We start from the raw sequence: 14491 nt of genomic DNA, 5'->3' as shown, positions 1-14491 counted from the left end.
TTCCCACTTTTTCACCTACTGCTTTTTCCCTCAGTTGTTTCACTCCAGCCCTGAAGGCCTCCTTCACACTAGCATGCTTCTGCCTCAGGTGTGTTCCCTCCAGCCAGAGTGCTCTGCCCAAATACCTGCAGAGCATGCTCAATGTCACCTTCTAAATGCAGCCTAACTTACCACCCAGCTGAGTACTGTCTTCCTGCCATAACCCACTTTGCAAGCTGTACTTCTATTTTGGTTTATATGGTGTATTCCTTTGAAACCTTGTGGCATCCGTGTGTAGTGTGTTATTTCACCACCAGTTCCCTGCAACTGTCATGGAAGACCCACAGGTGCAGGGAGCACTGTTTGTGTTCACTGTGTGTTGTGTCTTATCCCCAGGGCAGTAAATGGCATAAGTGCTTAACAAACGTTTGCTAAATTGAAGTTAATTGACCAACTTTCCAATAAAAAAATCAGTCTACTTAGGGCATACTGCATATCTAAAATGTCTAGAATAACTGCTTTTATATTATTGACTATGATAAAACTATACTAACAATTTCAGAGTAGACCAAGTAGCTATAAAAATTAGAAGGCAGGTGCACTATATAATGTTATAGTTTATGCAATTCTGAATTGATATTTTCAATGTAATGGTTTTCCTGAAAGTTAGTCATCTTTGAAAATCACATTAAGACGTTCAGATGACTATGGGTATCAATGAAACAATGAATGGAAAAATGGTAGCTTACAAAATAGTCAACAAAAACTGCCTTATTCTACATGTTGGTACCTCAAGAGTCATACAGAAACAGTTTTTTTTTTAATTGTTTGAACAATTATTACTCATTCCTAAGATTTGACCCCATCAATTAATTTCAAATAGAAACACTCCTGACCAAAAGCAAACAAAAATATATATGGCAACAATAATGTCATTTCATTCTACTTAAATTTTCTTTAGTGCAATTATACATGCATTTTTCTTTTATTTCTTCACTAAGATGTCTCAAGTTCTTCCTGTAGGAAAAATACTACATTAGAAAATATTTGTTGTGTGAAAAGCAATACTTAGAGAAGTCTTCAAATAGCTTTGTGTTCTCCCAGCAAGAGTTAATTGTAAGATGAATTTTTTCATTTTCTTTTTTACAAATATAAAATTTGCTAATTGAAGCAGAGAATCTGTTGAGCCTTTGTTATCCCCAGTAGAGAAGTTGAATATGCACGAGTTAATATACTGTGACTATGGAGCTTAGATACTATTAACAAGGGGAAAAATGAATATGATTCTAGGCCACCATCCATTTTTAGTAACTATATTTCTAGCTATTATTTTCTCTATTGAACAGGTACATTAGATTCTGATGTGCTTGGCATGGTGTATGGAATGCTAATACTGTCTAATTATAGTCAGTTTTCTGAAAATCAGGTAGATGCTGAAAATAATGCCCAACACACTGACACCTGCAGTGTAGCACTAGGAATTCAATCTCACTGAGAAGGAAGTGGTCGGTGGAAGATAGCGATACATAGGGTGATGTTATCTTAGTTTTGATTTCCTTTTGAATACATTTCTTCAATTGAAGCTTTTCAATTATTTTTCTCTCAAATTTCTTTAGATTCTAGCTCAAAGACCATTTAAAAACTTGGAGTTAGAATCTTAGACTATCTCTTGTTGAAAATAAAAGCCTCGGTAGATATTCACAAGAAGCAAGATTAAGGAAGTATAATCAGATTAGATGGAACTGCACATAAACAAATTATTAAGTGAGGATGGAGCTCATAAAGTAGAAAAGCAGAGCCCAACCTCAATTCAAATCCTGCATTGGGTACTTTGAGTTTAACCACAATTGCCTCATTTCTTGTAATGTGATAATAATAACCTAACCCATAGGATTTTGGTGCAGAATCATGAGCTTCAAATTCTCAATGAATAGTAGCAATTATGTGTATTATTCTGTTAATTTATATTTATTTTTCCTTTCAGTGACTAGAGTATCCTAAACTCAATAATCCAGTAGGACAAGTACATTAATATCATACAAATAAATTTGCTACAGAACAGATAAAGATTTTTCTTTATTAAATAAAGCAAAACAAACCAGAGGTTTCTGTTGAAATTTTTACTAACAAAAAAATTTCAAGTGAGGTTTTGCAAGATGTTGCAAGTACTATAGGTCTAGAGTGGAAAAAATAAATCTGAAATTTTAGCCTCAAGATAAAGTTGTACTAGCATTTCTGAAGGAAAAGGCAGGTGATTATAAGTTACTTCATGGGGAGATATTCCTTACCCTATGGTTACCCTGTGATTTCTCCATGGGGTAAGTGATGACCATGTCCCATGCCCAGATAAAAGCTTATTAGCAATAAAATGTTTGAAATGCATGTTTCCAGAGATATGGAAGCTGGTAGCTGTTTTTTTTTTTTTTAAGTGTGTTTACATTATTGCAAAACAAGTAGAACTGACAGAACCGATTCTATGTATATAATTTATGCAGCTGGTTTACTATACCTTTGAAGGTTTCAACAGGATTCTGGAAAATCTCTACAAAGTCAGACAAGTCCCCCTACTTGCCCCAATTTCTGTGTGTCTGGCAAAAACATGATTTTATCCATCTGTAAAGGACAGAATTCTATGAACTGGTTCATTTATAAAATTGGATGCCAATTTTGTCTATTCATAGTAAATAACACCTGCAATGAAATAAAAATAATCAAAATCCTTGCATATAGATTTATATGCAAGTTAAATCATATTATATTTTTTCTTGGAAAACAGAAATCATACGAAAAGTGGTTAGATTTGTGAAAATATGCTGTGACAATGAAAGCTTTAAAAATATGCTTCCTTGATTATATATCACCCTTTAGCTACCTCTACTCTCAACAAACTCTTTCAGAAGTTTGCTATAATTGCTATCTGCTTGCTTTTGCTCCATCCTTCCATTCTTTCTTAAACCCACTTCAATTATACCTCCATGTTGCCAAATCCAATGGTCAAATCTCAGTCCAAACTAATTTGTTCTTTCAGCAGGATGTAACTATGTAAGCACAGTTGTTGGCTTCCTCCTCCTTGAAATATTCTTTCACTTGTTTTCCAGCCACAGTGCTCTTGGCACCATATTCTTTGGTTTTCCACCACCACACACCACACTGGTTCTCAGGGTCTTTTAATTTTTATTTTGAAATTATTTTATAGAAAAGTTTCAGGGATAATACAAAGAATTCTCATATACCCTTCATCCAGATTCACCAACTGCTAACATTTTCCATGTTTATCATTTTCTCTCTCTTACTCAATTTTTTTCCCTCAGAACCATTTGTGAGTCGATTACCAACCTCAGGTCTCCTAACTCCTTTTCTTTTCTGTGTATTTCCTCAAAACTACATTATTTAACATATGTATAATGTAATAATCAAAATCAGGAAATGAAACACTGACAACGTTATTGTGTATTATGCAATTTTAGAATTAATCAAATTTCACCAATTATCCCACTAATATCCTTTATAGTGATATTTTTTTTCAGATTGGGGATGCCATAAATGAAAATGTATCCTCTTCAGTTGACCTTACCCAGTGGTGTGTGGCACTGACTTGTCCCTCTACTGATAACACCATCTCTGATCATTTGGCTAGAGTGACTTCCTCCAACTTTCTCCCTGCAAATTTACTACATTTCTCTTTGTAATTATCAAGTAAGACACTTAGAGGCTCTGTACATATTCTGTTTCTTATTAAACTTTCAACCTCTTAAGATCCATTGATGATTCTTGCCTTAATCTATTATTCTAACAGTTGCAAAATGGTGACTTTCTAAATTCAGTAACATTTCTTAGTTGGTATTCTACTTACTGTCAATCAAAGCTTCCCTTTCCCCCATTTATTTATTTAATCATTTTTTCATATCAGTGTGGAGTTATGGATTAATCCACTTTTGTAGTTTGATTCCCAATTTGTTCCATCTTTACAGTCCCTTTGGCTAGACTTTTTTTTTTTTTAATTATTGGCCTCTGAACATTGGAATAATCTAGAGCTAGTCCATAGTTCTGGTTTCTTTTCTTCATACTCAATCTTGGAAACCTCATTCAATCCAATAGTTTAACGTTCACACTGAAGATCCTAAATTTACAACTCCAGCCAAATCCCCTCTCTGAATTCTAGATTTGCATTTACAGTTGCTTAATTTGCCTTAAATATTTTGAGTTTTAAATAAAATAATGTATGTAAACAGTTGAAAACTCTGCCTGATACATGGCAAACACTCCATAAATATTCACCATCATTGGTAGTATTGTTTCCTTTTTACCTCGAAGTCAGACAAGTGAATGTTTCTCAGTTTTGCCTTGGAGGATGGATACACCTTTACCTTGCCTTCCCCAAAGAATTGCTTCCTTGAGCTAAAGAAAAATTGAATTTTGATAGTTACCAGGAGTACTCTTTCTTTATACCACACCATGTCTGCTCTGAAAATTGAGCATCTGTGATCACTTTACACTTTTTCTGATCCTTTCTGTGAACTAGCAGATTGATTTTTAAGCTTATCCTGTTGACATTTTCAGTTCCTAGGAAGTAAGACATTTGTTTTGCTCTAAGCTTTGTCCCTGTGGATAACTACCCTGATGGTACCCATCTTTTAGGGATTTCAACAATCCCCCAAATAAACCCAAGTCCATCTGCTAAAGGACCTAAAAGGAGTCAGAAGTGTGATTATAGGAAATTGAGCCTTTTGGTCTCACCATTCCCTCTAGATTTTCTTTTTGTTTGGTTTTCATGAAACTCTAAATTTGTCAGGGACCAAATACTGTTTCCTACAAGTTAATGTGTGTGTTCTCATATCTATGAGAAATGGGATGGGGGGAGTTATGACTGGAGAATGTAGGAGGGTGAGCTACAGTGAAGAAGAAAAGATATTTCAGTTTAACAAATTTCTAAAGCTTTCCCCACTACTCTTTAATATGTGGAGAGTCACATTTTCTACCAAATCACTTGATTTGGTAGAGGTTTAGGTACAGATTCAGCTCAGATTTAGGCACTCCTGAATTTCTCCACTGCTTGAGCCCTGGAATAACTAACCACATGGTCTGAACCTTAATTAGTTTCTTCATCCATATTATGAAGATAATAATATATCACAATTATAGGATAATTTTGAAATAATACTACTACCTATCTTCAAAGACCTGAAGTACAAAATACATTACTTTTAATTTATTTTTTCCAATATGGCACTTTGTGTTTCAGACTTTAATCCTCTTTGGGAAAAAGAATGACTGATATACTCTAACACAGGGATTTTATCCAAAAGTTCTAATCACCTAATATCTTATTTCTCAAGTTCTTTTTTTCTTTCTTTTTTACTTGCTGTTTTTTCCTCATAGTTCTCTGGTATAGAACTAGATAACATATTTCTGTTGTTACTTTTCAAGCTATTACTTCTCATTTGCAAATATTTTGAAAAGGTAATGACCTTCTATGTGCTACTCTGAAAACAACTCTTAAGCATGCATGAGACAGTCACTTGTGTGTTGGAGTCCAGATAGCATTGTGTGAGTTCATAGTAAAACCCATGCTAACTTACTCTGCTTGATTGAGCAACCTGGTTTAAATCCTTTTGATTTAATGAGTATTGCTCATAACTTATGCTAGATTTATGAATATGACATAAACTTTGCTTTCAGGAGTTTTTTTTTTCCTTTTTCTGAAGTTAAAAGTTTTACACATAGACAACTGATTGAGACCAGTATAAATTGGTGCAAAATAACCTCACCAAGAACAAAATTAAATGGCACAGACAAATTTACACTGGCAGAAAAAGGGAAAAAAAAGAGCAGTAAAGATGATTGAGGTTTTTGGAAATATTTTAAGGTACCTCTAGGACTAACAGTTTAGTAGATTAGCTAAACTTTGAGTAGGCAAGGAGGGGAAAAAAAGGTGTCATGAACTAAAGGTGGAGAAAAAAGGTGTCATGAACTAAAGGTGGAGATGGCTATTTGGGATGGTAAGCAGTAAGGTGAAGCATAATACTTACAACACAGAATGGAAGGGCAAAGGATTGAACCTCAGCTGAGGCTTACAAGGTCACCACCCAGGGATGTATGGGATAGATTTGTGTAGGAGGTATCGCCTTACTACATAGGTTGGAGAACTGCATATTTATAGTTGAGAAAATTCTGAAACAGACAACAGAGTCTAGATTAAAAGTAGTAAGATTCTAGGGCCTCCCCAGTGGCACAGCGGTTGAGCACTGCCCTGCGGAGCTGCCCGCAGCCTCTGCAATGCCGGTTCGATCCCCGGCCACCGAAGGAGGGTCCCACATGGCGCGCAGACCTCTCCTGCCACCCGCTGCTCCCCTCAGCAGTGTACTTTGGTCCTTCTGCCTGTTCTGCTCCCCACTCTGGCTCCAGTGAATTCTCTCAGCCTCCCGCACTTCTGACTGTACCCAGTGCTTGTATAAACAAATAAATAAATAAATCTTTAAAAAAATAAAATAAAGGTAATGTTTAAGTATACTTTAAAAAAAAAGTAATAAGATTCTAGACAAGCAGAATGAATTTGAGAGTGAAAAGGACAAGGGGAAATCCAATAAATATTTTGAAGAAAGAGAAATTAGTATACTGTCTTACATAAAATACATGAGGTTTTATTTTAAATGTGATTCTTTGTGTTTTCTTATCCCAGAGAGTTTGTGTCAGAGGCTCTAGAAGTCAAGATTAAACAGGGACTTCCCCTACATAAAGCCTGAGATAATATATCACCTGGTCACAATAGGTTTGCTAAGTGGCTCACTCAATAAGATGTAACCAATACACAAAATAGTATTTCTAGATAGGAATGTTTTCGTATTTCAATGACATTAGTAGTCCATGGTTACATGAGTATTAGCAGAAAGCATCTCAATTGACTTGCACAACAGACTTATTAAAATGCAAATAACTTAATACTCAAAGCCATTAAGATCCATTAATACCTTGAACAAATTTCATTGACCAAATTAGCTAACCTACTCTAAAGTGCCAAGTAAGAGGTAACACAAGTAAAGGAGACTTTAGTGTGTGCGTATGGGGGTGGGGGAGAGAAGATTAGAAAAGTCAGGAGGAGGATCCATTATATGAGTGGAGTATAGGTCCTTCGTAATGTTGCCACCTTTGGTCCTGCACTGTGGACTCTACTTCTTTCTGTAAGAATTATCCACTTTGTTTTGTGGGGAGGTATAATAAGGAATAGGATAAAGGAGAATGTGTTGGGTATTAGAAGATCCCATGCCAAACCCAGGTCAGGCATTACATTGCTAATGACCTTACTTAACCCTCTGCTCCAGCCTTTGTAAAATAAGGGCCTTAGACCACATAAGTGATGCCTGCTACAGTTATTCAATTCTATAAAGTAGTACATTTCCATTTCATAGGGCTTTTTTTTTTTGGTGTTTTTCTTTTAATGTAAGAGAGTTTTATACATAAACTCACATTTTTATCAGAAAATCACCTATTTGAGACTCTGAAACACCCATGAGGCTTCAAAGATATATTTTCAGACTCTTACAGTTTAGTCAGGTATCTTGGCTTCTGATGAAAATCTATGGGACCCATATTTACATAAGGCAGTATCAGTTTTTCTTAAAATCATATTTCACTTATTGCAAAGTGTCAATATATATGTTCCATTAGTCACCCAAGTGTATGAGATTTTACTTCCACACTAACCATTACATAAATAATCATTGAAACTGCACTAAATTTACAAATAGTTTAATCTTTAATATATGTGTTGTCAAAATGGAGAAAGATTAAATTGATAAATCTCTTCCTATTGCATCCTTTTCATTTTCATGGATTATAAGCAACTGTCAAGTCTCTGGAGTTTCATAAAATTATCATTCTGTTATCAAACATAAACTTACTTTTCTGATATTCTTGAATTTTCTTCTACAGAAAATTACTTTAGAGAAAGACTGTTTAGTACATCAAGTATGTTTTCAACTAAGATGCAGCTGCAGTTACATGCAGGGAGAACATGGGGCTGGAGTTGCTTGGGACAATGGCACATATGCCAGGAGATCTGACACATGGCATTTGTGCTTATGAGATACACAAAAATGATTCCTCTGGAAAAAAATGCATTATAACTTAAAATTCCTTTATATTGGTAGAGTCTTTCTTGTCTTGTTTAGTAAAAAGGAAGGGTAAGAGAGAGGGATGGAATGGGAGAGAGAACTGATTCTCAATTGCAGACAGCAGAGTGACACCACCTTAATATTAATAATAAAGAGATGTAGTAAAAGATACAGACAACTCAAAATGTTATTGGTATTGCAGAAAGAGATCCATGCATTAATCCTTGTGTCGTTCTAAGAACTTATTTGCCAAAATCAAGAAACTCAGAATTAGGAGACTACCCTAAGGGAACTGACTCAGAAACACCAGATCTGCCATGAGGTATTCCACTAGGATAAATGTTTTGTGCTCTGTATAGAGGTTCCTCAAAATACTAAAGCTAAATCTACCATATGATCCAGAACTTCCACTCAGAAATATCTACACAGAAAAGTAAAAAAACAAAAACAACAATTTGAAGGGACATATACACTCCTATGTGATTGCAGCACTATTTACAATTGCAAAGTTATGGAAACAACCTGAGTGCCCAATGACCAAGACTTGGATTAGGAAGATTAGTATATATACATGATGAAATGCTATTCATCTATAACAAAAAGATGAATGCTTGCTCTTTGCAACTACATAGATGAAACAGTAGGGGAGTGTGCTAAATGAAATCAGTTAAAAGGAGAAAGATAAAGGTTAATTGTTTCATTCATACGTGAAATATATAGAGGAAAAAAACAAAGTTATGACAAAACTAAATCAAAACAAACACTGGAACTCTGGCTTGAAGAATTGAGGCTAAATAGGAAGGGAGATTGAGGGTGGGAGCAAAGTGAGGAGGAGGGTGCAATATTCCAAGGTGAAGGACCAAGAGTGCTTTGATGGTATATGGTAGCATAGGAGGAGGCGTTAACCTTTCTCTAAATCCCATACAGTGTTTGTAAACCCCATGGTGCCTCAATTACATAGATAAATAAATAGATTAAATGCTCTTTGCTTGCCCTTTATCCTTACAGAACAGAACTCATTTCCAAAGCAAAATTTTAATAAGTGGAGGCTGAAAATACAGTTTTTGCATTATTATTATTATTTATTATTATTATTATTATATTATCATCATCATCATCATCATCACTACTACTACATTGGATAATGTTTTATAATGTGGAAAACAAGCAAAATGTATGACATCTGCACAAAAAAAAAAAAAAAAAAAAAACCTGGAGAAAACACATAGTTTAAATAATCATTCCAGAAAAGGATAGCAATCTTGAAGGGAGTGGATTTAAGTTAACCATTTGTTCAAAACTTTCAGGAAACCTACTTAGAATTCTGATTCTTTATCATTTCTTTTTCTCTATACACTTAAGGAATTTTTAATTCTTCAACATCTTTCCATTGGAATAAAATGATAAATGACTTATGAAAAGGTAAGTTGGTTTTGCCTAGGTACTATACCATTGTTATGTGTCATATTTCTCTTTCTTGATTATTTATAGATTAAAAGTTTGATGATATTACAATAATCACCTAGTTTCTTAAACTGGAAATGGGTGGTATTTTAAATAAAAAGAATGGTTCTTATGCAAATATCAATAATTTATTTGACATGATTTTTGTTTGACTAACAAAACCAAAACAAAAATAAAACTCAAAATTCTTCCATTTTCAGGGAAAAAAAGCACAATCTAAGAAATGAAAAAGAAAAATAGTTTCCCTTTAGTTTGATGCTATGTACTTTTGGGATTTCTGAATCACACAAGGGAATTACCACCAAAATATTGAAGAAAATGAAAAACATGGATACCATGATACAATTTTAGACTGCAATGATGATCATCCAAAGACAGCCATTTGAAATTTTTCTTGTTTTCTAAAATAAGAAGGAATGCAATTTACTCTCTCAGGTCAAGCATGGCATATTCTCCTTTAAAAAAAGTTCTCCTTTTTAACATAAGACTAGACCATATTTTTTAGTCCCCTAGAATTTAGAACCAGGTCACAAGTCCCCTCCAATAGAATGTAAGTAGAAGTGACATGTCCCAAGTTCAAATTGAAGTAACAATGTGGGTATGTTTTGTCCACATTACACTATCTGTCGACTGCCTGGATGTCTGCATGTAAAGATGGCCATAGTACCCAAAAGAATGCCTAAATACCAACATGGAAAAGTCCTGACTTTCTAAATGTTGCATGGAGCAGAGTCCCATGCTGATTCACAATGGATTGTGGAATGAGCAAAAAAGAAATAGTTATTAAGTCAATGGGATTTTTAGGATTGTTTTTTAAGAACTGTTAACCTGTCCTGATTGATGTACTTCTCACCACATAGTGTGCTTTGGGAGAAAGAGGTTAATATAAAACTGTTCTACCTCTGAAAGCTTCCATAATTCATATTTGTATGAAATTATACTTTAAATTTTAAAGTATTTTGCAAAGTTAATGTATCATTGTTATTAACAAAATTAATAGTGACACAGGATTCAATATTTTGATGGTATGTTTTGGAATGGAAGTGGGTAAAAGAATGAATAGAAAGGAAAGATGACCTTAAATCTAGATTTTTCTGAGTAGATCATATTGCAGAATCATAGGAATCTGGCTTTCAGCTATTTCAACTACCCTAATAGCTGCATGAGTTAAGAAAATTTTTGATTTATAAGGAGGTATGTCATAAGACATAGACAATTTAAAAGCTACAACAAACCTGAATCTTGAATTTTCTTTTTTTTTTTTCCTGAATGCACTTTTATTTAATTTGGCTTAGCTATTTTAAAGATTATATTACTCTAGTCAGAAGCAGTGTTTTAGAACTCAGCTGGGTCACAGGAACTTTCTCACCACTCTATTCTAATTTGCAGTTTTGCTATAATAAAAGCCCTAAATATATTGCTACTGTCTAGACGTTTTATCTGAAACAAGTGTCCTTTGTAGTCTCAGAGGACTTTTCTATTTTATTTCCAGTAAATCAAAGTCTGTGAAGAGCTTCAGTTCTTATTAAGACATACCCTTCACAGTCCAGTGATTGCCAACAGTGGCAAGCCATTGACAGTTCATTTACATATAAGTGATGACTTCCTTCAGGTAGTTGGCTCAAAAACACAATGGACATTTAGAGCATAGCCAATATTTCTTGTTCTTTGATGAGCACCAAGTGCCAATTTTTATATAGAAACTGACTATTGAAAAGTGAAGGCTTCTTTCCCCTGACCTTATACTGTCTTCTACAGCTCCAGAGTGACATATTGTTCCTGAACTTAATGTAGGACCATACCTCTAAAAGACATTCAGTAGCTCTACTTTAGTTTGCTAAAAATCAAGAATAATTGTCAAATGTAGGAAACAGGAGACAAGAATAATCACATTTCATCAAAGGAAAAATAAATTTCTTCTGTATCCTGGTGCTAATAAGCATAATTAATTTTTATATTTTATTTTATATGGTAACTATGATAATATTTTTTTAAATTATTTTCTCTTATAGATATATTTTCCATTTGAAATAATGACACATTACACAGCATACATCAGGAAATCCTGTATTTTAGGTTGCCAGAGCCTTTCTTTCTAACTCTGTGCTTTACTCCCTATTTTTTGGAAGAAAGGTAGCAGAAGTCTAACTAATTTTTTATCCTAATAATGATACCAAAATGATCAGGTCAATGATCTGTTACCAATTGGGGATTTGACCTGTGTAATTTTCCCCTTTTTGTTGTACATTTTCCAGATATTTTCAGCATTGAAATAAAGAAAACACTTTCTCCTTCTAATGAAATTCTAATAATTATCACCATGGAGAATAAGGATAATTTCCATGGTTAAGTTAACCACTACATTTTATCTAGTCATCACATATTTCCCCTCCCATCAAATGTTTTACTGCTAACTTTTTCTACTTGGCACATAAGTACGTTTTTTAGCTCACCTTCATTCTGCTTCTTGTGAGGCCCTGAGTTAACATGATTCTTATAATTGACTTTTCTAAACAGGTCATTCTAATGACTTCCCTTAGAACTCAACAGCAAAGTTTATTATATGGAGTATCCTGAAAGAGATTTTATTTGTCCAAGGTACACTCACAGAAGTAATACATCAGAGGTAAGAACTGAAAAAATGGAACAGCTGTCATGTCATATAGTTTCACCTTTCTTCATATTTACTCTCTATGCTACACAAAGAAGCTGTTCTTTCAATCAGTAGCCTTACACTTTTTTCTACTCCCACTCATAAAGTGATGGATGGATGGACAGTTAGATGGATGGATAGATGGGTGGACAGATGGATGATAGATGAAAAGTGGATAGATAATAACATTAAATTCAAGATTCTTAAGGGACTGGTATGGTATTAGCCACTGTGCTTCAAGTATTTTTTGAATTAAAGTAAGTAAACTTGGAAATACTATATATTGACTTTATGGTTTTTACTTTAGAGTAAGCTATGAGAATAGGGAAAAAAGGTAATACTATGATTATGCTAATAAAATCAAATAGATTAAAGCACATTTTGGGAAACAATAGCCAAAAAAAAATTGAGTTTTTAGAATTAAAGTTCTAAGAACCTTAAAGTTTCTTTAAGATATTTATTGGCAATGGAACAATTTTCTTAAGTCCAGTGAGAGGAAACGTGACACTATGTGGTTTCAATTTTCTTATGACAAAGTAGATGTTTCTATGAAGAAGATGCAGTAAGTGGCTCATCCAAACATATTTGCAAATTACAGACTGACTTGTCCAAGTTCTTTGAATATGCAATTAGGCTTGTACTTATTCCTGTTGATACAGAATTAATCCATGGGCAATTAAACTATCTCTTTGGGCAGATAGCTATTCAACTCTTAATGTAACAACATTATTCTACTTCTCACAATAAATAACGTTGCCTCATTTTCCGTTCTCTCATAGATCTGGCTACTAACTTCCCAACAATTCGTATGTTAGCTCTTTTTAGTACTGGATGTCCATTCACTGTAAGACAAAATATATAATTACATTATTACATTTGTAATTAATAGGACAGAATGCAGCAAGCTTTTGAAATAGTATTACAGGAAATCAATTACGGTTATGCTAGAATATATAAGAGATTCGACTGTATTACCTTCAAATGTATTACGTTATGTTATATATCATGCCAAGAGACTCAGCAAGATTTACTGTTAGACCAGAGTGGAGAAAAGGCATGTCAGAATCTGGATTCTGCCAATTACAGTACATCTGAAGTAAATTTAATGCAACATATGTTTGATGGCAAGAGCAACAGTACTGAATCGTTTTGCATCACAATGTAACTCATTCTAATACTATTATTCAAATCAATGTAAGCTCCTATTTGTATTGATAGTGGTTGATGCAGTTCTGTGTATACGATTACTTTCCAAATAAGAAATAAAAGCAATAGTTTACTGTGATCATCATCCAACACAGTGCTAATTTGCCAATGGGGTAGTACATTTTGATCCTTTAGGTCCTATTGTTCTTACTAAACAAAAATCTAATGAACTGTCAGAACAGTTTAAGTTCTAAGAACAACCCACATTACTAACAGGGTATGACTTGATGTGTTGTAAAAGAAGAAACAGGGTAACATGGCTGTTTTTGTGTTTATCTATATTGCCATTAGACAAAAAGAAAGGTTTTCATAATTAGAAAAAGTTAATTAGACTATAATCAGAATATTTGAAAATGACTGCATTAGTAATTATCGTCTCAAGTGTGATCACAGGGAAAGGCAACCAACAATTGTCTCAATCTAGTAGTGACACAAGATAAGTATGTGAGTTCTAAAAATGAAATTTGAGGACAAAATTATTTCCAACTGTTAATTTTTTTTTTTTTGACAATAGGCACCATTACCAACCATGTATTTCATCAGAAAGAAGATCGTTGAAACATGTTACTCAAAGTAGGTAAAATAGAAGGAAAATGAATATAATGTCCCAAGCTCTTTTTCACACACATTTGTGAGGAAATCCAGGTTTAAAAGTCAATCTTAATTTTGTTACTTTAGAAATGGGATAACAGCTATCTTGTTTGGTTATTGAAGGAGCCCAAAAACTTTTGCCAAAACATATATGTGTGACAATGAAATATTAATATTGATTCATCAGCTGTAACACATGCACCCCACTAATAAAAGGTGTTAATAATAAGGGAGATGAGATTGCAGATGAAAGAGTGTGGGGAACACTGTATTATCCACCAATATTCCTGTAAACCTAAAATTCCTCAAAAAATAAAGTCTATCAGTTAAAGGATATGTCTTAAGTTTCATAAGTATTCAAAAATATAGTTGTTACACTATTTTTAAACTATTACAGTATGATAAAGTTTTACAAAGAAATTTCATTAGCAACTGTGTAAGATCATAGGAAAAAAGTGTGTGTGTGTGTGTGTGTGTGTATAGATAT

General features: G+C 33.8%; 1 protein-coding gene across 6 annotated transcripts in view; it reads right to left on the bottom strand.

The window, feature by feature from the left end:
* Positions 1-14491, bottom strand: part of IQCM (IQ motif containing M) — a 437801-nt gene that overhangs the window by 143506 nt on the left and 279804 nt on the right. For 3 of the 6 annotated variants that reach the window (XM_054689959.1, XM_054689958.1, XM_037496397.2), the window contains one exon: positions 12644-13049. The exons of the other annotated variants lie outside the window; for them this stretch is intronic. In XM_054689959.1, coding sequence (XP_054545934.1) covers positions 12946-13049 — 104 coding nt within the window. In that variant the 3' untranslated portion in view covers positions 12644-12945. Of the gene's footprint in view, positions 1-12643; positions 13050-14491 lie in introns of those variants that run through there. 6 annotated transcript variants of the gene reach the window in all.

Source organism: Talpa occidentalis, unplaced genomic scaffold (assembly GCF_014898055.3).
Source record: "Talpa occidentalis isolate TD23 unplaced genomic scaffold, MPIMG_talOcc4v2.1 talOcc4.8, whole genome shotgun sequence".
Lineage (NCBI taxonomy): Eukaryota > Metazoa > Chordata > Mammalia > Eulipotyphla > Talpidae > Talpa > Talpa occidentalis.
The sequence above is the reverse complement of the archived record's forward strand: the minus strand, read 5'-3'. Positions and strand labels throughout refer to the sequence as shown.